Source organism: Mastigoproctus giganteus, chromosome 4 (assembly GCF_048544385.1).
Source record: "Mastigoproctus giganteus isolate SK-2022 chromosome 4, ASM4854438v1, whole genome shotgun sequence".
Lineage (NCBI taxonomy): Eukaryota > Metazoa > Arthropoda > Arachnida > Uropygi > Thelyphonidae > Mastigoproctus > Mastigoproctus giganteus.
Genome location: NC_143578.1, coordinates 207,338,264 through 207,363,461, shown reverse-complemented (window position 1 = coordinate 207,363,461; position 25,198 = coordinate 207,338,264). Strand labels below are relative to the sequence as shown.

Here is a 25,198-nt window from a genome sequence, read left to right as displayed (position 1 = left end):
TAACCATCCTTTTATCCATTGTAACAACTTACCCTTAATACCATTCTGCTCCAATTTGTACAATAGTCTTCCATGCGCAACAGTGTCAAAAGCTTTCCTGAAATCCAAATATATGATATCAAAATTATTTTTTGCATCCAGTTCCTTTGTAACCACATCATAATATCCTATCAAATTTGTCAGACAAGACTTTCCCTTAACAAACCCATGCTGTGTCTGAATTATTGCTGCAGTCTTGTCTAGATGATCCTGCAATGCATCTTTAACCAGCGACTCCATTATTTTACCCGGAACAGAAGTTAAACTAACTGGCCTGTAATTACTCGTGTCACTCTTCGATCCCCCTTTGTGAATTGGGGATACATTTGCACATCTCCAGTCCGTGGGAATCTCCCCTGAGTCCAAGGATGCTCTCATAATTATGGCTAAGGGTTTGCTTAGTTGCTTTGCCGCCTCCTTTAATATAACTGGATAGATCCCATCCACCCCAGGTGCTTTTCTTACGTTTAACTTCAACAATTTCTCTTCCACTTTGCTCTCAGTTATTACAAGATCATTAAGCACCCTGCTAAAATTTGATAACCTGCCATTTTCAAACCTTAATAACTCCTCATGTGTGAATGTAGATGCAAAATACTCATTCAGTTTGTTTGCTATCTGAGCAGGATCATCAACAGTCGAACCATCGATGTCAAGTGGACCAATCAGATTCATCCCCTTCCTTTTAGAGTTTATATAAGTAAAGAAATCCTTGCTGTTTTTCTTAGCATCTTTTGCCAAGGATTTCTCGTAATCTGCCTTCGCCTGCCGAACCTCCTTTGTGACCTGATTACAGATTAACTTATATCTGCCATAGTCTTCTGAGTCGCTTGATAATTTATATGCATCCCATGCATTTTTCTTCTCTGTTACGAGTCTCATTAGTTCATTTGACAACCATTTAGGCTTGACAACCATCGGAGTCCACTGTACTCGCCTTTACGGAAGCAAAAACACTTTCCTTTACCCCTGATGGTAATTAAATCTTTAAGTAAATCCCACGTCAGTACACTGTGATCACTGCCACCTAGTGGTTCTTTTATCTGCAAATTCCTAATACATGAATGATCACTGCTGATAACCAGATCAAGAGTATTACTTTCTCTGGTTGCCTCTCGAACATGTTGCTGCAGAAAACAATCATCCAATAAATCCACAAAAGTCTGACTAGTGTGTGAGTGCCCAACCCACAAGTTCCAGTCAATATCTGGAAAGTTAAAATCCCCCATTATAAGACATTCCGATTTACTAGCCCACTCTATTTCTCTGTACAATTGTTCATTGTACTCATTCGAGTCATTCGGCCTATAACACACTCCTACTCTAATTTTTGCTTTCGCAGTGCTTATGTCACACCAAACTGACTCAACAGTGCACTGTTCATCTATATCAACTGGATGCACTTCTTTTGATTTTATGTTTTTCTTTATTAACAGCATAACACCTCCTCCCTTCCTATCCTGTCTATCCTTTCTGTACACATTGTACTCCCCAAATTCCAGTTCGGCATTCCTTATATCTATGTGACACCACGTCTCTGATATCCCAACAATATCCGCCTTTGATGTCTTGACCAACACTTCAAATTCATCAAATTTATTTACTATATTTATATCTAGTATTGGTATACATGCAAGTATACATGCACCTATTCCTATTCCCAGCCACTCTAATACATCCCATATACCCACCTGTTTCACGATGACTGACATCCGTCCCTGAAACCCCCAACACCCCTCGCTCCAGGTCGCTACTTATTCTAATAGAAGTTGTGCAAGAATCACCTTCACCTCATGCTACGGCTACTGTTAAACTATTAGTCCTTGTATCCCCCCCAAGCTAGCAGTTTTCCGACCCACCTAACACTGCCTCGATATCATCAGCAAATATTCTTGCACCCTTTCTATTTAAGTGTATCCCATCCCTGTAGAAGCAATCTCTCCTGTTAACAAGTACAGTCCAGGCTGAAAAAAATTCTACCCCTTGAGCCTTGCACATTCTTTCCAGGGCCGAATTGATCGACAAGGCTCTCATCATATACTCCCTCCTATCGTGTCTGGGCAGAATTGCAGACACTTTCAAATTCAATCCTAATTCACGGCTTTTTTTCATCAGTGACCTGTACTTGTTAAGTAATTCTGTCGGTCTCCTACTCTTAATATCATTAGTGCCAACGTGTTCAACTATATCACCTTTTCTGCACTTAAAAGATGATATCTGCTCTACAACGTCATCAACCTTTGCTCCTGGCAGACATACCCTGGTCCTGTTCTATCTATCCTTTCTACAAAGGATGTTTCCCGTTTCCCTGACAATAGAGTCACCAACAACTACTAGTTCCTTTGGGACCAGCGCAATCTGCCTTGGGGGTTGCCGCTGTGTTGCGTGATGACCAAGTGCAAGCTCTGGCGTTGATGTGGGCAGCTGAGAGCCTGATGGGCCCTTCAATTTAGATCTTTCGAGGGCATCCACCCTGTCTTTCAAACTCTCATATAGGCCCATAACAACGCTGAGTTGTCGCCTGATTTCCTTACACTCCTTACATGCGCACACACAAAGACATCCCCCATGGCAATATCATGTTCCGTTCCAGACAGTTCGGCAAACATTTCACAAGTTGCACATTTTTTAAGGCTGTGATGCGTTGGAGAATCGCCCCCCTCAGTTCTCCCCCGAGTCACAGCACTCCTGCCACTTTGTGCCCGTTGCTTTGCTGCTCTAGTTTGGGGCATGATATTTTAAATTAATAAGATCAATAAATTAAATTAAATTAAATTAAATGTCAATACTACGCTATCTAATAGAAACAGTGAAGCGTATTACTGTTTCTATAATTATACGTTAGAGCTACCTAACTACCTTAATTAAAAATTTGAATTCCCGATCACTATATACAAAACAATGCCTGCAATATTTGAATGAAATAACGGTTTTATAAAGTATTACGTATATCTACAAAAACTGTTTATACAAATAAAAATAAAAATAACCAGCGTAATTAGAACTATAAGACAACGTATTAAGTACAATATAAAATAACAATTATGTAAATAATAAGCAAAAGCTTATCGTTTTTTTCGGAGCCTGTAACTCGCAGCTGTATTTTCTAAAAACAGTCAGGTGTGGAGGACAGTTGCCAGCATTTCTTCATGACCAAAATAACGAGACGTGCAAGGACAAACAGTAGAAAGGATAACACAAGGGTTGTATACAAGATATGGCAGATAGCTATGTGTGGAGGATAATTTACATGCTCCTCCAGTAAAACATACCAAGGGCTATGATTCTGCTGGCATTATTTAAGGATGTACTGTAGCTATAAAGTCCCACTGTTGAAATGGAGGCAATCACCTTTGAAAGCTTTGGTGTTGTTTTTATCACTTTTAACTCCATAATATTTGTGTCTTTTTGATTTTATCTTTTTATTATTTTTTATTGCTTTTAACTCCATAGTTTCATCAGTGTATTCTATTTTTATATTAAATATACAGTTTCATTCCATATTTAATTTAATTTGATTAAAGTCTTTATCATATATAAGGGTTGGTGTATTTATTGCAGTTATAAGGTGGCCGCTGTAGCCAAGTGGTCAGGTGCATGGGTGCATAAGTACACGTGCCTTGAGTGACCTGGGTTCAAGCCTGTGACTGCTGAATATGGTGCTGTTTCTTGTATTTCTTTCTCTACCTTGTGAAATCCTCTGACTGTGTGGTTGTCCCGGAGTATAAACAGAAAATTTATTTATTATTTATTAAGAGTGAAAAATTTCCCAACCCTTGAGGCTTATTTGAAGAGCTACTAAATCTACTTTGAATACTTCATCTAAGGATACTGATTCAACAACAATTCATAAGAATACTGATGGAAATGGCCGTAGACCATTTCCATCAGTATTCTTATGAATTGTTGTTGAGTTTGTTGGTGCATCAGAAACTGTGGCTTTAATGCACTGATTTCTGTCTAATATTATCTTATTTGTTTGTTTTTCTACTGCTAAGAGTTCACCACACAAAGTGGTATGTATCAATTTTAGGATAACAAAAATGTCATCCATATTCTGACGATCTACTAGAACATTCCATAGTGTCATTGTTATTGTTATTTGGCTTTTTAGGAGCATTAGCAACTAAGGCCATATTGCTCCGGGGATATGCGGTAGTCATTCCCTGACCTTTCTGCATCCTCCGTATTTGGTGGTGACGGGCTGGTGACTTAAAATCGATACCACCACCAATATTATTATTATATATAATGTCTCAAAGAGTTTTTTGTAAATTTATAAAGATTATGCAATGCCAAAAGAGGCAATTACCAAAGGTACAGATCTTGTTGAAAATTAAATATGTCATAAAGATCTTATGTAATTTATTATGCATTCTCTATGTACTAACCTGCTGCCTGCTATATTTAACATAACAAACACTGGTATTAATATGGTATGTTTGTGAGAGATATAAAATTAAAAATATGCTATTTTGCCAATGGTGCAGTAAATGGTTAGCCATTCCTCTCTTGGTGTTTTATATTGATATCTTGTTTTCATGCCATGCATCTGGGATTTCACTGAATAAATAAAACAACTTTGTCATTCCCACCAGCACATTAACTTCCTTAGCAGCATGTTGAACCTAATTATGTCTTAAAAACTTCACAAAATATAGCTTTATATCAAATATGAGTATATTTACCAGCAATATGGGATGCTTCAATCATTGATGCAACTGAACGTGTTTGGTTGTCAATTACAAAAAACATTACTTCAGCATTCTAGAAAAGAAATAAATCTGTTTTTATTAATATAAAAAAACTTCATATAATGACAGTAATAACAAAAAATAAGAATTTTATGAAAACAAAGCAATCAAATAAGAAAGAAAAGGAATATTATTAATTAGAATTTTATCAAAAGGTTAAATTTCTAATTAACTACTCTCTCATTTTGCCATGTCTGAATATTAAATTATCAATTCTCAAGGATTAATCTAGTCATACTTAGTATATCCAAAAGAAACCTGTTGGAAGCATTTATCTGAAAACAATATACCATCCCATTCCAGAACAGACCACGGTGTCAGTCAGTCATGCAACATGTTCAAGAGTAAACAGTTGCATGACGACTATTAGTCAAAAAAAGGGACAATATGCTATTATACAGTTTTTGGGTGCAAAGGGCTGTAAGCCATAGCAATTCATTGTGATACATACTGTGTGGGGAAATTCACATTTCCAAAACAACCACAGTAGAGCTGATGTAGATAGGTCTGAAAAGGTTTACCAGTCAATTCTGCAATTCATTCGGTAAAGGTGCCATCCAGTAGGCAGAGGTGTGCATGCATGTACACACACACACCGTTGGGCATCTGAACCCCAAAAAAGATTGTTAGATGGCACATAATGAGATGCTGGAATCCCCTCTTACAGCCCTACCATTTACATATATTTGAGGTTCTAAAAAAAACAGATACTGAAGGATTATATTGCTTCACTTATATTCACTTAATATTAAGAGTGAATTTGTGTGAATCAGCCTAACAGATCATAGGCAAATGACACCAAACAAGTTTCCACGATAAAATTGCAGAGCTTGTGTAATTTTCCTAGCATTATATTGCACATTTTTTAAGAACTCATACATTACTTATAAACATTTTATAGGGCTGTAAGAATGACACTGATTTGACCGTTGCTTTTGGAGCCTCCTGTCTGAAAAATCTGTTTTATACAGAAGTAGTACAGTAGCACTAATGTATAACAATCATTCCATATGATGTTCCTTGTACATGTGCATTTTCAGTGTTTGGAACATCATATTAATTAAAATTTTTAGCTGAAATTTAATGCCATTAGATCCTAATACGTAGAATGGAAAGAGAGGAAACAGAATGGGAAAGGAAAGGGGAAAAAAGGCCAGAGATTTAAAAAAAAAAAAAAAAAGATAAAGATGACATTCTTCTGTTTTAAGCAGTAATAAATATTACTCCCATCTTACTCAATTAGACACATATACAGGTTTGCTAAAATAAAGCAAGTTGAGAACCACGATTTTACTGTAGTATCACTCTAAGGAAACCACAAAGGAAATCTGCAATAACATGGAGCTGTTGCTGGACAATGCATTATCTATCACATACTACTTGTAAATGAAACCAAACACATCTGAGAGACAGTTGAAGAGGGAGAGCCTTATTGTGGGCACCCAGCCATGGACAGAAACTTTATCCAAGTCCAAATGCATTATATTGTATCATTCCAGAAGACCAAAAGGTGAGTATCAGATCCAATAAATTGTACATGAGAAAGTTATCCACACTTGAATCCCAAAAATCTTGCAGCAGTATACAAGGGCATGGTTTTAAGCCCAAAACCATTTAACACAGATGACTTTTTATCATTAGTTCATGATGCAATAAAATATCCAAGTCTAGTATTTGGACTCAGAAGTGCAGCAGTTGAAGCTGGGTAAATATGCTTAATGACTAATATCAAGACCTCAAGGAGCAGGCATCTGCTAGCAAACTTATGGCAATAACTTTTTTGAAAAGTAGAGGATGATCCACTCTATTCTTTCCAGAAAATATAATTGTTAAATAACCTGGAAAAATGGAACACCAAGTCTTTTCCACCATGAAAATGTGCTACACTTCATGGTTTGCTTTGCAATCACTGCACAACAGTGAGTTTAAATTGTTATTTCTCTCTCTATACCCAACTGATTTGGGACCATCTGACTTTTTCTTGCTCACAAAATAAAGAACACATTTTTGATAGATCATTCAATTATGGAGCATTGTGTACCAGACATTTTTCTGGGAGAATATGGGATATGGGATAGGAAAAAAATATTTAGAATAGTTTTCACAAGTGGAGAAATATGAAAGGAGAGGCTGTTAAATTTGAGTGGAAGAAAATAATTACTAATTTCATTATAATTTTATGCAAAGAACAGACAAAATACTTATGATAAATAATAAATAATAAGCAAGAATCCCTGAAAGTGTCTCATGCAGTGCTGTCATGCTCTCACATTGCAACAAAACTGGAGGCTTCTGAAAATGGTTTAGATATACAGCAGTGAAAGAGCTAAATAAAAAAAAAAAAATACAAGGAAACAATCAATCCCAAATTGCATAAGTATTAACACTATGTGAGTAATCAAAAATAAACTCTAAATTAAATCTACACCTTTAGTTTATATGCAATTTTATTCATTCATGACTTGAGAAAAGAGTGGATAATGAACCCAAGATTCTCTGAAAACAACTGTTCATGAGATTAAGATCTACACTTCGCTAAAATTAGGATTTCCATGTTATAGGATTTCCTAAAAGAATTTCTGCACAATTAAAATATGGTGGTGGAAAAATCATATGGAATGGATGTGAGGACAAAAAGTAATAAAGAAGAAACAGGAATCAGACTATAGGGGAAAAAATCTGTAAAAAAAATTTCTATAAATTTTTCTACTTTTCAATAATGCAAATCAAAAATTTTAAACATATGAAAAAGAGTATTCCTTACTTGCTTAGCCTGATTTTCTAGTTGTATTAATTCTGGTCCCCAGTGGGCTACTTGCTACGAAAAATAAATACAATACAGATTAACTACATTTCTTAATTACTGGGAAATTATAAACTCAAAAGTATAAAATACACACACACAACTTTTACAAAAGGATGATAGCAATCATTCTTCCCTTTTTCCTGAGAAATAGATCTAAATTTAAATATATAAATAAAATCTGAAATCTAAGTATTCATAACTTGTTAACAATTTTTAATTGCAACATAAACATCAAAGTTCTTTTCATAGTGAGTTGGTACAAAAATATGTGCAACCTTATTATCTGTATCTCCTATTATTTTTGCATAAATTGCTTTCTAATTTAAAAATAAAAATATATGGAGATGTAGTGGTTGAAAGTTGTAAAGAGGCCAACCTTGTCCGAGGAAAGTTTCTCTGCCCTTTGGTGATATTCACTAAAAATTAAAATTTTCAACTTTCATAGAACACCTCAGAATTTGTGACCCTTTCATTTTTTGGCCAGCAAATAACATTTCAGCTTTATCAAATTTGCATTTCTTATAAAGCCGAAAATATAAATTGAAGTTCTGTAGCATCTGATACACCTTAGCAAAAATAATTTGACAGTCTTTCAAAATAACACCTACGAATGCTCATGAGAGTTTGTGGTCAACTTGGCACTGATCATCCAAAACGATACATGGTAATTCAGTGAGACAACTGATACATTATATTTGGAAAATACTGTCTATCGGTACTTATATAACATGGGTACTTAACAGAATGCAGTTGGCCCACTTTCCAAGAACTGGTAAACTGGTACCTTCAGTCAATAAATACATGTTAAGTTAAAAGGAGCGCAGACATTAGCAGCATGTCAGGACTGGTTATCGCTAGTTGCGATAATCTACCTGTTTATTGGAATAAATTTAGTTTAAACTCGTTAAGATGTCAGAAGTTGAAGAAGTGAATATTATATTGTTGCTACAAGGAGCAATGAATAAGAAATGTAGAGGTGCACAGAAATAAAATCTTTTTTCCTTCATGCAAGTCTAGTCAAACAATACAATAGAAAACTGTTTGTAAAAAAAAATTCCACAAAGATTAATTTCTCATCTGAAGGATTACATCTTAAGACATGTATGTGTGCATTCTCCTCAATTAGCATTGGCATTATTAGAGGCATACGATGCAAGAAAGCAAGCTTATGCAGCATCAGCCAAAAAAAAAAAAAAAAAAAACCACTCTGATTTCACCCCTCCATTCGTTCCAAATACATGTCCATTTCAGCCTTAAATTTATTTAGGCTATCAACTTCCACAACAAAAGAAGAAAATCTGTTCCACCAATCAACTACCTGCTAGCTAAAGGCAAAATTCCACACATCTATCCTACAACTGACTTTCTTCAATTCGAATTTATGCCCTCTCAGGTGATTATTTTGAGCAAGAGGAAGAATCCCATCAGCATTGAGCATGCTCAAACAATTCAAGGCTTTATACACCTCAATCAGATCACCTTGCAGGTGCCTAGTCTCCAAACACTGTAATCTGTAAAACTCGAGCCTTTCTTCGTAAGAGCAATCCTTTGTTCCATTCACTAATCTTGTTGCCATTCTCTCTACTCATTACAACAGCTCTACATCCTTCTTAAAATGAGGCCTCCAGACCTGTATACAGTACTCAAGGTGTGCCCTGACCATTGTCTTATACAAAGGGATAATCACCTACTTATCTCTGCTAGAAAAATTCCTGCATATCATTGACAAGACACCATGAGCTACTCTTGCAGACCATCTGCACTGCTCAGAAAACTTCATATCTGCCTGCACAATTACCCCCAGATCCTTTTCATTCTCTACCACTCTCAGTGTATTACCACACAGTTGATACGTTACTCTCAGTTTACTGCTTTCCATATGTAGTACTTTATATTTTTGTCAATGTTAAACTTCAATTACCACCTCTCAGCCCATCTGTACAGAATATACAGAATAAGAAACTGTACAGGGAAATAGAGTGGACCAGTAAATCAGAGAGTCTTATAATGGGGGATTTTAATTTCTCAGATAATGACTACAATTTGTGGGTTGGTCACTCACACACTAGCAAGGCTTTTGTGGATTTAGTGGATGATTGTTTTATACATCAGCATGTTCGGGAGGCACCTAGAGGGAGGAATACTCTTGATCTGATTATCAGTAGTGATTCTTCATGCACTAAGAATCTGCAGATAAAGGAACAACTGGGAGGCAGTGATCACAGTGTGCTGAAGTGGGATTTACTCAAAGAGGTAACTACCATCACGAGTAAAGGGAGAGGTTTTTGCTTTCGTAAAGGCGACTACGGTGGTCTGAGACAGTATTTAAATTCTATATGGTGGGACCAACTGAAGATGTTACCAACAGCAAATTCAAAATGGGAAGCATTCAAAGAATTTATCTTGAAAGTTACTAGGCTTTACATACCAACTAATAAATATTGTTCAAAGTTTAGGCCTACGTGGATGTCAGATGAACTAATGAGATATATGGCAGAAAAGAAAAATGCATGAGATACATATAAATTAATGGGTGACATGGAAGATATATATAAGCTGGTCTGTAACCAAGTCACAAAGGAGATTAGGCAGGCAGATTATGAGAAATCTTTGGCAAAGGATGCAAAGAAAAACAACAAAGAATTCTTTACCTATGTAAACTCTAGAAGGAAAGGGATGAATCAGATTGGTCCATTTGACATTGATGGTTCAACTGTTGATGATCATGCTTAGGTGGCTAACAAACTAAATGAGTATTTTGCATCTACATTCACCCATGAGGAGCTATTCAGGGAGGGGAATGCCAGAGGTGGGTTACACTCTGGCAGTGAGCTAGATGATTTTGTAATAACAGAGGAAAGTGGAGGAGAAATTGTTGAAGATAAACGTAAAAAATGCACCCGGGGTGAATGGGATCATCCAGTTATATTAAAGGAGACAGCAAAGAAAGTAAGCAAACCCTTAGCCATAATTATGAGAGCTTCTTTGGACTCAGGGGAGGTACCCATGGACTGGAGATGTGAAAATGTGACCCCAATTCACAAAGGAGGATCAAAGGGCGACACAAGTAGTTATACACCTGTGAGTTTAACTTCTGTTCCAGGAAAATTAATGGAGGCACTGGTTACAGAAGCACTAATGGATCATCTAGACATGACTTCAGTTATAGCTCGGACACAGCATGGTTTTGTTAGGGGAAAGTCTTGTCAGACCAATTTGATTGGATACTATGATGTGGTCACAAAGCAGCTGGATGCAGGGAAGAACTTTGATATCATATATTTGGATCCTAGAAAGGCTTTTGATACTGTTGCACATGGAAGACTGCTGAACAAATTGGACCAGTGTGGCATTGGAGGCAAATTGCTGCTCTGGACAAAGGGATGGTTGAGTAGGAGAAGACAGAGAGTGGTGATCAATGGACACTGCTCGTCGTGGACTAATGTTATTAGTGGAGTCCCTCAGGGTTCGGTGTTGGGTACATTGTTGTTTTCTGTATTTATAAATGATATTGATGATGGTATATCAAGCTTAATGTCCAAGTTTGCAGATGATACGAAGGTTGGCAGGGTTGTTAATGACACTAATGAAAGCACACTGCTGCAACAAGATCTAGAAAGGTTGAGCAGATGGGCTGAGAGGTGGCAAATGAAGTTTAACATTGACAAATGTAAAGTTCTGCATATAGGAAGCAGTAACCGCAGAGTAACATATCAACTGTGTGGTATTACATTGACAGTGGTACAGAACGAAAAGGACCTGTGAGTAATTGTTCAGGCAGATATGAAGTTTTCTGACCAGTGTAGACGGTCTGGAAGAGTAGCTCACAGTGTCTTGTCAATGATATACAGGAATTTTTCTAGCAGGGATAAGAAGGTAATTATCCCCTTGTGTAAGGCAATAGTCGGGCCACACCTTGAGTACTGTATACAGGTCTGAGATCTCATTTTAAGAAGGATGTAGAGCTGTTGGAACGAGTATAGAGATGGGCAACAAGATTAGTGATTGGAACAAAGGGTTGTTCTTACGAAGAAAGGATTAAATTTTGCAAATTACAGTGTCTGGAGACTAGGCATCTGCAAGGTGGTCTGACTGAGGTGTATAAAGCCTTGAATGGTTTCAGCATGCTTAATGCTGATGGGATTCTTCCGTTTGCACAGATTATGAACCTAAGGGAGCATAAATTCAAATTGAGGAAAGACATATGTAGGATAGATGTGCGAAATTTTGCCTTTAGCTAGCAGACTGCTGGTTGGTGGAACAGACTTTCATTCTTTGTTGTGGAAGTTGATAGCCTAAATAAATTTAAGGCTGAGCTGGACAGGTATTTGGAACGAACAGAGGGATGAAATTGGAGTGTTTTTTTTTTTTTTTTTTTTTTTCTTTTGGCTGATGCTGCATAAGCTTGCTTTCTTCCATCATTGCTTCTACTAATGCTAATGTGTTCAACTTTTCTAGATCATGTTGCAGCAGCGTACTGTCATTAGTGTCATTAACAACCCTGCCAACCTTCATATCATCTGTAAACTTGGACATTAAGCCTGATATACCATCATCAATATCATTTATAAATACAGAAAACAACAATGGACCCAACACTGAACCCTGAGGGACTCCACTAATAATATTAGTCCATGAAGAGCAGTGTCCATTGATTAATACGCTTCTTCTTCTTCTCCCACTCAACCATTCCTTTATCCATAGCAGCAATTTGCCTCCAATGTCGCACTGCTCTAATTTGTGCAGCAGTCTTCCATAGAATGAGCAGCAGCCTGGAAAACAAGATGCAGGATATTTCAGAGACTGCTGGGAGTCACTGCAGTATAAGTAAACACAAGGGTTGTGTTAGGGTAGTTAAGAATAGGAACAGGTGCATGTAAACTTGCGTGTACACCAATGCTAAGAGTTTGGTAAATAAATTTGATGAATTTGAAGTATTGCTGAAAACATCAAAGGCAGATATTGTTGGGATTAGCATTAGCATTAGTAGAGGCATATGATGCAAGAAAGCAAGATTATGCAGCATCAGCCAAAAAAAAAAAAAAAAATCCACTTCACCCCATCATTTGTTCGAAATACCTGTCCAGCTGAGCCTTAAATTTATTTAGGCTATCAATTTTGACAACAAGGGATGGGAGTCTGTTCCACCAACCAACTACCCACTGGCTAAAGGCAAATTTCCCGATATCTAACTTACATCTGTCTTTCCTCAATTTGAATTTATGCCCTCTCAGGTGATTATTCTGAGCAAGAGGCAGAATCTCATCAGCATTGAGCATGCTCAAACCATTCAAGGCTTTATACACCTCTATCAGATCACCTCGCCGGTGCCTAGTCTCCAGACACGGCAATTTGCAAAACTTAAGCCTTTCTTCGTAAGAGCAACCCTTTGTTCCATTCACTAACCTTATTGCCCTTCTCTGTATTCGTTCCAGCAGCTCGACATCCTTCTTGAAATGATGCCTCTAGACATGTATACAGTACTCGAGGTGTGGCCTGACCATTGCCTTATACAAGGGAATAATCACCTCCTTATCCCTGCTAGAAAAATTTCTGTATATCATTGATACTAAGACACCATGAGCTACTCTTGCAGCCCATCTGCACTGCTCAGAGAACTTCATATCTGCCTGCACAATTACCCCCAGGTCCTTTTTGTTTTCTACCACTGTCAGTGTAGTAATACAGAGTTGATACGTTGCTCTGGGATTGCTGTTTCCCATATGTAGTACTTTACATTTGTCAATGTTAAACTTCATTTGCCATCTCTCAGCTCATCTGCTCAACCTTTCTAGATCCTGTTGCAGCAGCATAACGTCAGTAGTGTCCTTAACAACCCTGCCAACTTTTCTATCGTAAACTTGGACATTAAGCTTGATATACCATCATCAATATTATTTATAAATACAGAAAACAATAATAGACCCAATACTGAACCCTGAGGGACTCCACTAATAACATTAGTCCATGATGAGCAGTGTCTATTCATTACCACTCTCTGTCTTCGCCCCGTCAACCACCCCTTTATACATAGCAGCAATTTGCCTCCAATGCCACACTGCTCCAATTTGTGCAGCAATCTTCCATGTGCAACAGTATCAAAAGCTTTTCTAAGATCCAAATATATGATATCAAAGTTATTCCCTGCATCCAGTTGCTTTGTGACCACATCATAGTATCCAATCAAATTGGTCAGACAAGACTTTACCTTAACAAAACCATGCTGTGTCCAAGCTATAACTGAAGTCTTGTCTAGATGATCCTGTAGTGCTTCTTTAACCAGCGCCTCCATTAATTTCCCTGGAACAGAAGTTAAACTAACAGGTCTATAATTACTCGTGTCGCCCTTTGATACTCCTTTGTGAATTGGGGTTATATTTGCACTTTCCAGTCCATAGGTACCTCCGCTCAGTCCAAGGAAGCTCTCATGATTTTGGCTAAGGGTTTGCTTACTTCCTTTGCTGCCTCCTTTAATATAACTAGATAGATCCCATCCACCCCGGGTGCCTTTTTTATGCTTATCTTCAACAATTTCTCCTCCAATTTCCTCTCAGTTATTACAAAATCATCTTGCTCACTGCCAGAGTTTAGTTCACCTCTGGCATTCTCCTCCCTGAATAATTCCTCATGTGTGAATGTCGATGCAAAATACTCATCTAGTTTGTTAGCCAACTGAGCAGGATCACCAACAATTGAACCATTGATATCCAGTGGACCAATTTGATTCACCTTCTTCCATCTAGGGTTTACATAGATAAAGAACTCTCTGCTATTTTTCTTTGCATCCTTTGCCAAAGATTTCTAATAATCTGCCTTTGCCTGCCTATCCTCCTTTGAGACTTTCTTACAGACCAGCTTATATCTATCGTAGGCTTCTGTGTCACGTGTTAATTTATATGTATGCCATGCATTTTTCTTCTCTGTCACATGTCTCATTAGTTCATCTGACATCCATTTAAGCCTAAAGCTTGAACAATATTTCTTGTTTGGTATGTAAAGCCTAGTAGCTTTCAAGATCAATTCTTTGAATGCTTTCCATTATGAATTTGCTGTTGGTAACATCATCAGTTGGTCCCACCGTATGGAATTTAAATACTGTCTCAGACCTCCACAGACATCTTTACGAAAGCAAGAACCCTTCCCTTTTCCCTTGATGGTAGTTACCTCTTTGAGTTAATCCCACTTCAGCACACTGTGATCACTGCCATCTAGTGGTTCCTTTATCTGCTGATTCTAAATGCATGAAGAATCATCACTGATAATCAAATCAAGAGTATTACTCCCTCTAGTTACCTCCTGAACATTCTGATGTAGAAAACAATCATCCAGTAAATCCACAAAAGCCTTGCTAGTGTGTTAGTGACCAACCCACAAATTCCAGTCAATATCCAGGAAATTAAAATCCTCCATTATAAGACTCTCTGATTTACTGGCCCACTCTCTTTCCCTGTACAGTTTTTTATTATACTCAATAGAGTCATTAGGTCTGTAACACACTTCTACTTCAATTTTGATTTCCCAGTGCTTATGTCACACCAAACTGACTTGACACTGCACTGTCCAGTGATGTCAATTGGCTGCACTTCCTTGTATTTTATGTGTTTCTTAACTAATAGTATAACCCCTCCTCCCTTCGTATCCTGTCTATCCTTCCTGTACACACTGTACTCCCCAAATTCCAGATCTGCATTCGTTATATCTGTGTGACACCACGTCTCTGATATCCCAATAAAATTCACACATAACTAGCTTATTTTCTGAATTTAATACACCTCCAATAAAATCTATCCAATCATGTGTTCCATGCAACAATACCAAAAACTTGCACTGGTAAACTTGCTTTCAATGTTTCCCTTTGCCAGCAAGAAGATTAATGCATATTCCTGATACAGACAATAGACACCTGTCAACATGCATTCTATGTGCAAGTACTCTATGATAAATCACTCTTGCATAATGTAATAATACAGAGGGCATTATGCTGCTGGAAGAGGAATGCTAGTGCTGTGGAAGATGCTGGAAGTTCTACATTGTCCATAATGTCAAGATAATCAATTGCATTAAGCACTTCCTGAAGAAGAAGAAGGGGTGAATTCAGGATAAAAATATCCATTTTCCAATAATTAGCATTAGTAGAGGCATTTGATGCAAGAAAGCAAGCTTATGCAGAATCAGCCAAAAAAAAAAAAAAAAAACCCACTTCCACTTCACCCCTCTGTTCGTTCAAAATACCTGTCCAGCTGAGCCTTAAACTTATTTAGGCTATCACCCTCCACCACAAGGGATGGAAGTCTGTTCCACCAACCAACCACCCGCTGGCTAAAGGCAAATTTCCGCACGTCTATCCTACATCTGTCTTTCCTCAATTTGAATTTATGCCCTCTCAGGTGATTTTTCTGAGCTAGAGGAAGAATCCCATCAGCATTGAGCATGCTTAAACCATTCAAGGCTTTATACACCTCTATCAGATCACCTCGCTGGTGCCTAGTCTCCAGACACTGTAATTTGCAAAACTTAAGCCTTTCTTCGTAAGAGCACCCCTTTGTTCCATTCACTAATCTTGTTGCCCTTCTCTGTACTCGTTCCAGCAGCTCTACATCCTTCTTGAAATGAGGCCTCCAGACCTGTATACAGTACTCTAGGTGTGGCCTGACCATTGCCTTATACAATGGAATAATCACCTCCTTATCCCTGCTGGAAAAATTCCTGTATATCATTGACAATACTCCATGAGCTACTCTTGCAGCCCGTCTGCACTGCTCAGAGAACTTCATATCTGCCTGCACAACCACCCCCAAGTCCCTTTCATTCTCTACCACTGTCAGTGTAGTACCACAGAGTTGATACGTTGCTCTGGGGTTGCTGTTTCCATGTGTAGTACTTTACATTTATCAATGTTAAACTTCATTTGCCACCTCTCAGCCCATCTGCTCAACCTTTCCAGATCCTGTTGCAGCAGCTTAGTGTCAGTAGTGTCCTTGACAACCCTGCCAACCTTTGTATCGTCTGCAAACTTGGACATTAAGCTTGATATACCATCATCAATATCATATATAAATACAGAAAACAATAATGGACCCAACACTGAGCCCTTAGGGACTCCACTAATAACATTAGTCCACGATGAGCAGTGTCCATTGATTACCACTCTCTGTCTTCTCCCCCTCAACCACCCCTTTATCCATAGCAGCAATTTGCCTCCAATGTCACACTGCTCCAATTTGTGTAGCAGTCTTCCATGTGCAACAGTATCAAAAGCCTTTCTAAGATCCAAGTATATAATATCAAAGTTATTCCCTGCATCCAGTTCTTTTGTGACTGCATCATAGTATCCAATCAAGTTGGTCAGGCAAGACTTCCCCTTAACAAAACCATGCTGTGTCTGAGCTATAACTGAAGTTTTGTCTAAATGATCCTGCAGTGCTTCTTTAACCAGTGCCTCCATTAATTTTCCTGGAACAGAAGTTAAGCTCACAGGTCTATAATTACTTGTGTCAGCCTTTGATCCTCCTTTGTGAATTGGGGTCACATTTGCACATTTCCAGTCTATGGGTACCTCCCCTGAGTCCAAGGAAGCTCTCATAATTATGGCTAAGGGTTTGCTTACTTCCTTTGCTGCCTCCTTTAATATAACTGGATAGATCCCATCCACCCCGGGTGCCCTTTTTGTGTTTATCTTCAACAGTTTCTCCTCCACTTTACTCCCAGTTATCCCAAGATTCTCTAGCTTACTGCTAGAGTTGAATACACCTCTGGCATTCCCCTTGCTGAATAACTCCTCATGTGTGAATGTCGATGCAAAATATTCATTTAGTTTGTTAGCTACCTGAGCAGGATCATCAACAGCTGACCCATCAATATCAAGTGGACCAATCTGATTCATCCCCTTCCTTCTAGAGTTTACATAAATAAAGAACTCTTTGCTGTTTTTCTTTGCATCCCTTGCCAAGGATTTCTCGTAATCTGCCTTCGCCTGCCTAACCTCCTTTGTAACTTGGTTGCATATCAACTTGTATCTATCATAGGCTTCTGTGTCATGTGTTAATTTGTAAGTATCCCATGCATTTTTCTTCTCTGCCATATGCCTCATTAGTTCATCTGACATTCATTTTGGCCTAAACCTTGAACAATATTTCTTAGTTGGTATGTAAAGCCTAGTAGCTTCCAAGATAAGTTCTTTGAATGCTTCCCATTTTGAATTTGCTGTTGGTAACATCATCAGTTGGTCCCACTGTATAGAATTTAAATACTGTCTCAGTCCATCGTAGTCGCCTTTACGGAAGCAATAACCCTTCCCTTTACCCCTAATGGTAGTTACCTCTTTGAGTAAATCCCACTTCAGCACACTGTGATCACTGCCACCTAGTGGTTCATTTATCTGCAGATTCTTAATGCATGAAGAATCACTGCTGATAATCAAATCAAGAGTATTACTCCCTCTAGTTGCCTCCCGAACATGCTGATGTAGAAAACAATCATCCAATAAATCCACAAAAGCCCTGCTAGTGCGTGGGTAACCAGCCCCCAAATTCCAGTCAATATCTGGGAAATTAAAATCTCCCATTACAAGACTCTCTGATTTACTGGCCCACTCTATTTCCCTGTACAGTTCCTTATTATACTCATCAGAGTCATTAGGCCTATAGCACACTCCTACTCTCAATTTTGATCTCCCAATGCTTATGTCACACCAAACTGACTCAACACTGCACTGTCCAGCGATGTCGACTGGCTTCACTTCCTTGGTTTTTATGTGTTTCTTAACTAATAGCATAACCCCTCCCCCCTTCCTATCCTGTCTATCCTTTCTGTAGACGTTGTACTCCCCAAATTGCAGTTCTGCATCCCTTATATCTGTGTGACACCACGTCTCTGATATCCCAACAATATCTGCCTTTGATGTTTTGAGCAATACCTCAAATTCATCAAATTTATTTACTAAACTCCTAGCATTGGTGTACACACAAGTATACCTGCACCTGTTTCTATTCTTAGCCACCCTAACACAACCCATGTGTTTACTTGTACCGCAATGGCTCCCAGCAGTCTCTGAAATACCATGCATCTTGTTTTTCAGGCTTCTGCTCATTCTAATAGAAGCAGTGCAAGAATCTCTTTCACCTCTGCCAGTGGCTACTGTCAATCTATTGGTCTTTGTCTCCCCCCAAGCTAGCAGTTTTCCGACCCACCTAACACTGCCTCGATAGCATCAGCAAATATTCTTGCACCCTTTCTATTTAAGTGTACCCCATCCCTGTAGAAGCAATCTCTCCTGTTAACAAGTACAGTCCAGGCTGAAAAAAATTCTACCCCTTGAGCCTTGCACAATCTTTCCAGGGCCGAATTGATCGACAAGGCTCTCATCATATACTCCCTCCTATCGTGTCTGGGCAGAATTGCAGACACTTTCAAATTCAACCCTAATTCTCGGCTTTTGTTCAGCAGTGACCTGTACTTGTTAAGTAATTCTGCCGGTCTCCTACTCTTAATATTATTAGTGCCAACGTGTACAACTATATCACCTTTTGTGCCCTTAAAAGTCGTAGTCGTAGTCACTCTACAACGTCATCAACCTTTGCCCCTGGCAGACATACCCTGGTCCTGTTCCACCTATCTTTTTTACAAAGCATGTTCCCCGTTTCCCTGACAATAGAGTCACCAACAACTACTAGTTCCTTCGGGACCAGCGCATTCTGCCTTGGGGGTTGCCTCTGTGTCACGCGATGCCCAAGTGCAAGCTCTGGCGTTGATGTGGGCAGCTGAGAGCTTGATGGGCCCCTCAATTTAGTTTCTTCGAGGGCATCCACCCTGTCCTTCAAGCTCTCATATAGGCCCACAAGAACGCCGAGTTGTTGCCTGATATCGATACACTCCTTGCATCGCGCACACACAAAGACATCCCCTATGGCAGTATCATGTCCCGTACCCGATTGCTCTGCAAACATCAAGCAAACAGTGCATTTTATAAGGCATCTTCATGTTCCTACTTCCTTTAAATGTCAGCACAAAATGTCGAAGTTTATGGGAAACATAATGGGAACATAAGCAATGGGAAACATAAATCACTAATCTAAATTATAATCTCCTAACAGTTTTCTTACGATGCTGCCCCAAAAAAAACTGAATTCAACCTCATCAAATTCATATATTCTTTGACACCTTCCCTACTATTTTATCATCTAGTATAATTATAAATATAAAAGTGGCAGCCAATGTATTAAACTCTGCGGTCAGTTATGAAAATTCATGTGGAAACATTAATGTTTCAGCAATGAAATGAAACATTAATGAATGTTTAATTTCTGAAACATTAATGGAAGCATTAATGTTTCAGAAATTGTGATTAACCATCTTCGTTTTTAACTTAAGAAATAGAAAGAAGTCAGCTGGAGCAAATCTGATGAATGGGAGGGTGTAACTCCCATTTGCAAATAAAAAAATAAAAAAGAGCATGTGTGTACTCTGTACGCAAGAAAGATGTTTTATGCGAAAATATCTTTGACAAAAATGCGAAACAGAAATGATGCAAATTACGTCACTTCCTAAAGGACGTTGATGCAGTCATTAATGTTGAATCGGTAGAGTAAGCAGCAGGCATGAGCCCGCTACTTACCGATGGATGATCAAATGTCAATAACCCTACTCTTTATCCTGAACGTGATGGCAAATTTATGGATGACAATGCCACAGTAGTAACGAAGTTCATCGACTTCTTACTACAACTGTAAAGTAAGAAGTTAACTGCTAACTATTACTTCTTACAGAATAAAGGACTTCTTACTCCTATTATGGAGTAAGAAGTCCAACACTGGAAGAGTTAGTAGTAATAACAGTTAATGATTACTATTACTACTAACTCTTCCAGTGACAACAGTTAAAATATTAACTATTATTACTAATAATTACTGTTAACAATCCAGCAAATACTCCTATTCACTGTACTTCTTACTCCTACTATGGAGTAAGAAGTCCAACACTGGAAGAGTTGGTAGTAATAACAGTTAATGACTACTATTACTACTAACTCTTTCAGTGACAATAGTTAAAATATTAACTATTATTACTAGTAACTACTCTTAACGATCCAGCAAATACTTCTATTCACTGTTATTTAATGTTAGTGGTTATTACTACTAAAATTAAATTGACCAGTAATAGTTAGCAGTTAACTATTGGTTAACATTAACCAGTTAATGTTAGTAGTTATTACCACTAACATTATACTCCTAGTTAACTATAAACTTAATGTTAGTAGTAAAAACTATATACAGGCTGGCCTCGATTAACGCGATTAATTCGTCCCACGAGCGCATCGCACAAAATGGAAACGCGTTAATCGAATATAATAATCAATAGGAAAAATTATAATTGGTCCTTGACCTTCTGGAATGTCCATAAAGAATTTTAAAAATACCTTTTAAATAACTTTTTAACTGTATACAATGTAAAAGATAATGAAAATAATTATGGAATTAAATGTTTATTGCATAAAACAGCGGTTCCCAAACTGCACGCCGTGGAATATTTTAAATTTTTCGCGGTGAGAGATAGTTCACAGTTTCAGCATTTCTTTTTAAGTTGTTTGGACCTAACTACTAAATGGAACTGTTAGGTATTTCTTTTGGTCTGGGTGCACCTTGAAAAAATTACTGAGACACTAAGGGCACCATGAACAGAGAAAGTTTGGGAACCTCTAACATAAAATACACAATGAAGAAATGACTGTTGCGGAAATATTTGAACAGTGTTGACTTTCTCTTTTCATCAATCAATTTCGGATAGCAGACAACAATCTTCTCTGGGCCCTGGTGAAATAAATATCGCAGAAAACTTCAAACCTTTTGTTTGAGGTTCTCTGCAATACGAAAGATTTCATCTAATTCTCTTATCGTTATCTCCTTCGCGGTAACATTTTCATCTGGCTCATTTAAAAATTTGAATTTTTATGCAAGTGTGCAATGACTTTATTAGCAGGAGACAAACAAGTAACACGTCTTCTTCTGATGTTTGATGGAACACACCAAGGCGGGCAGCAGGCAAACGTTTGTTTATTGACCGTACAACTCGCAGTAAGCTTAACGCGCAATTCAAATCTTTTTCAACTATCGCTTAAAAAAAAAAGATTGCGTTAACTGAAAATTTGCATCGTGTTAAGTGAAAAGTGGTACAATTTTTCAAATAGCATTAACTGAAAATGGCGTTAATTGAACTCGCGTTATGCGAGGCCTGCCTGTACTCTACATTACTAGTTTTAGAAATATAACTACTAACTGTATATACTCCTATTCATAGTCCACTATATACTATAACTACTAATCATATACTACTATACAGTATATGATTAGTAGTTATACTAACCATACACTATATACTAGAGTGTCTGCATGGACCGCGGCTGGCTCTCGGCCTGACCTGACCTGGCCCAAGTAACACGAATGATGTTTGGGCTCGGCTTGGGTACAAATAATTGAAACAAAGTGTTATTTCAAACATTTTGGGCTATTTGTACCTGACTTCAAGCCCAAACATCATGTTTAGGCTCAGATCGGGCGATGTCATTTCCGTCTCTTAGTATGAATGATGTAACTTTTTATTCTCACACTTACTATTTACTCTACCGAATCGACGTTAGTGACTGAATTAACATCGTTGCCGCCATTTAGAAAGTGACGTTATTTGCATCATTTCCATAAGAAAATTTCGTTGCCAATTGGTTTTGCTTCAGTCCGAAAATATAATAGGTGCCGCCAAAGATGTTTTCACATCAAAAATACCATCAAACAATAAATATGGAATGCACAGTGCACTGTCGTACAACAAAAACAAGTTCTTATTTTCATATAAGTCTGGTCTGACCCATCAAATTCTTTGCAATGATCATATTTAGAATAATAAGTAAGCTTTCTGTTTATACTCCAGAATTACCACACAAGGAAAGGGGAATTCAAGAGACAGGGAGAATACATCACCAAATTTAGTAATCACACAAGCTTGGACGATGGTCACTGAAATGCATTTACAGGCAACCCACATATAACATGGTACTTGTACAACACGGTTTCGCTCTAACACAGTTAGAGAACGAACTGCAGGAAACCTCGCATAACACGGTATTTTTGAGCTTTTGTGCTGGGAAAACCCTGCTACTATGTAATTTTTCAACCTTTACAATCCTTTTTGTGAATCCCCCTAGTTGTTATCGCCTTCGTGATATTTTTTTAAAGCACATTTCATGGAGGTCACTACCATAAAACAATAAAAAGAATTTGCAGTTTCCCGTTTATTGGTCTTTTCTGTTAGTGTAATTAATTATAAAAGAGTAGTAAACTCGATTGTCTTGCATCCAATATAGTACCGAAAGTTGGAATTCTGTGGGTTTTCACGTTATTATGGTGAAATATGTTTGCTTTCCATGAAATATTCAATCATATAAAAAACATAAATGAATTTTCAGAAACTCATTACTCCATATCTCACTTGTGCATATTGTGTTTGTTGCAACTTGTGCGTGCCATGTTCTTTGTTATTAATTGCTTATCATTTTTATTGTTTTTAATTTTACAATCAAAAGAAAAAAAAAGGTAAGTGAACAGAAATATCAATTAGTTATTACAGTATGTATTAATTAAACTATGTATGTAAGCATAAATTTATTTTTATTTTTCTAACTGGAAAATATTCTTCCGATTTGCACATATCATTTAACTTTGTTAATTCGTAAGGTAATAAAGTTACATTTTTGCTTTATATTGCACCTGTGGATTTTTATATCCTGTGGAAAATATTCCTCTTATTTTTGCTTATTAGAAATGCCATTTAAAGTGGTATTTTATTATGAAGAGTCCATCATAAATTGATTTCATTAGAGTGAACCAATCGTAAAGCGGGGGTCCGCTGTATTTTGTGGGAGATTCCTGGGTTAGGTTCTGTGCTATTGAACTTGTGCTTATTTGAGACCATAAAAAATTGTGACTTCGAAGCGTGCAGTTCGTGACTTTTAAGGTATTTGTAAGGTTACTTTGGTTTTTATTTGATCTTTTATAAATTTTTCTGAGTATGTATTACTAAACTTTTTTCTTAAGAACCTTATTGGAATACTGTAATTTCTTTATTGTGAATTAAATTCCAGCACTAAATTATGTCTAGAAAAAGTATCATATGTTGCAAAAAGTTTAAATTTAAATGAATAAGCATTTAATCTCATTCAAAAATTTTACAAGGTTTCTCTCTTCCTCCTTTTCAAATGAAACACTTAATTTAATACTAAAATTGTCCACTCATCACGAAGTCTTACAGAATGTATGTAATAAAATCTTTAAACATAATATTAATATGTAGTTATTTTTTTATTATTTATTTTTTTTTTTGTAGTTGTTGCCGCATCGGCTTCTGTTGCCATAATGCACCTCCCAAGGTTTTTGCAGTACTTTGATCCAAGCCCGAAGCGGGATTCGTACCCGCGACCTTTGGGTTGCCAGGCAGGCACTTTACCCACCCGGCTAGCCAGGTTGGCAATATGTACAGGTGACCCCCGCTTAACGCTGATCATTCGTTCCGGAAAAACAGAGCGCTAAGTGAATCCGCGCTAAGCGAGCGCCGCTTTCCCATAAGGTAACATATGTATTTGTGAGCTGCGGTTGGTGCCATAGGATATTTCCTATTTATATAATAAACGGTAATGAAAAGATGCACAAATGTCGGTCAAAATATTTAATATTCAAATATTTGCACATATAAAATATTCTGCATTACATACGTATAATTATGTGGTAACTACTTGCGTATCAAAAGTAAACAAAATTCCAATTAAAATAATGAATTTAATTGGTGAATTTAATCATGAAAAATGTGTGGATTTTGAGTTGAACTTTGGCCCTCTTCCAAATAAACTAAAAGGGGTATTAATTTTAAATGGCCCGCAGCGTTACCACCCAACAATAAAGTCAACAAATCCTTCGCCGCTTTGAAACTTGGCATGTTTTTTGTTCTTTCAATATGAAACTTCTTTTAGGCATTCGTTTCCCCAAAAGTCCTGCTTCATCTATGTTAAAAACTTGTTGAGAAGTATAACACATAATACCCTTCTTCAATAATTTTAACAAGTTCTTTTTTGAAAGTTTCGGCTCCTTAATCTGCACTAGCGGCTTCTCCCGGGATTTTAAATCTATTCTACCAGTTTTAAATGGTTCCACATTTTTTTTTTTTTAGGTGAGTTTTCTTCAGATCATCATATTGGCTAATCTCTTTCTCTCTCTCTCTTTTTTTTTAATATTTAATTCTGCATACTGAATTCTGCATTGGAATATTATCTTCAATAAAATTAGTCTTTCCATTTCAATCCTAATAGCCGGTCTAGTCCTAGTTGCTTGCAGTGGAACAGCTATCTTTCCCGCTGCTAAAATTAATTCTTTATTTTTTCATAATTGTTCTTACAGTTAAATTTGCGAGTCCTAAATTATGGCACACATCCGCTTGTCGTTGACTGGAATCGATTCGCTTCAAAACGTCTAATTTAATTTTCAAATTCAGTCTTTTTCTTACATTTATAGGCTTCGTACTGCGCCCAGACGTTGTTGCATTTTCATTCCTGTCGGTCATT

General features: G+C 37.4%; 1 protein-coding gene across 5 annotated transcripts in view; it reads right to left on the bottom strand.

The window, feature by feature from the left end:
• The window catches only part of LOC150087350 (uncharacterized), a 592,205-nt gene that overhangs the window by 170,718 nt on the left and 396,289 nt on the right, over positions 1-25,198 (bottom strand). For all 5 annotated transcript variants that reach the window (XM_090372014.1, XM_090372013.1, XM_090372010.1 and 2 more), the window contains 2 exons: positions 7,558-7,611; positions 4,728-4,806 (listed from right to left, as the gene is read on the bottom strand). In XM_090372014.1, the coding sequence (XP_090228140.1) occupies positions 4,728-4,806; positions 7,558-7,611 (133 nt within the window). The remainder of the gene's footprint in view (positions 1-4,727; positions 4,807-7,557; positions 7,612-25,198) is intronic.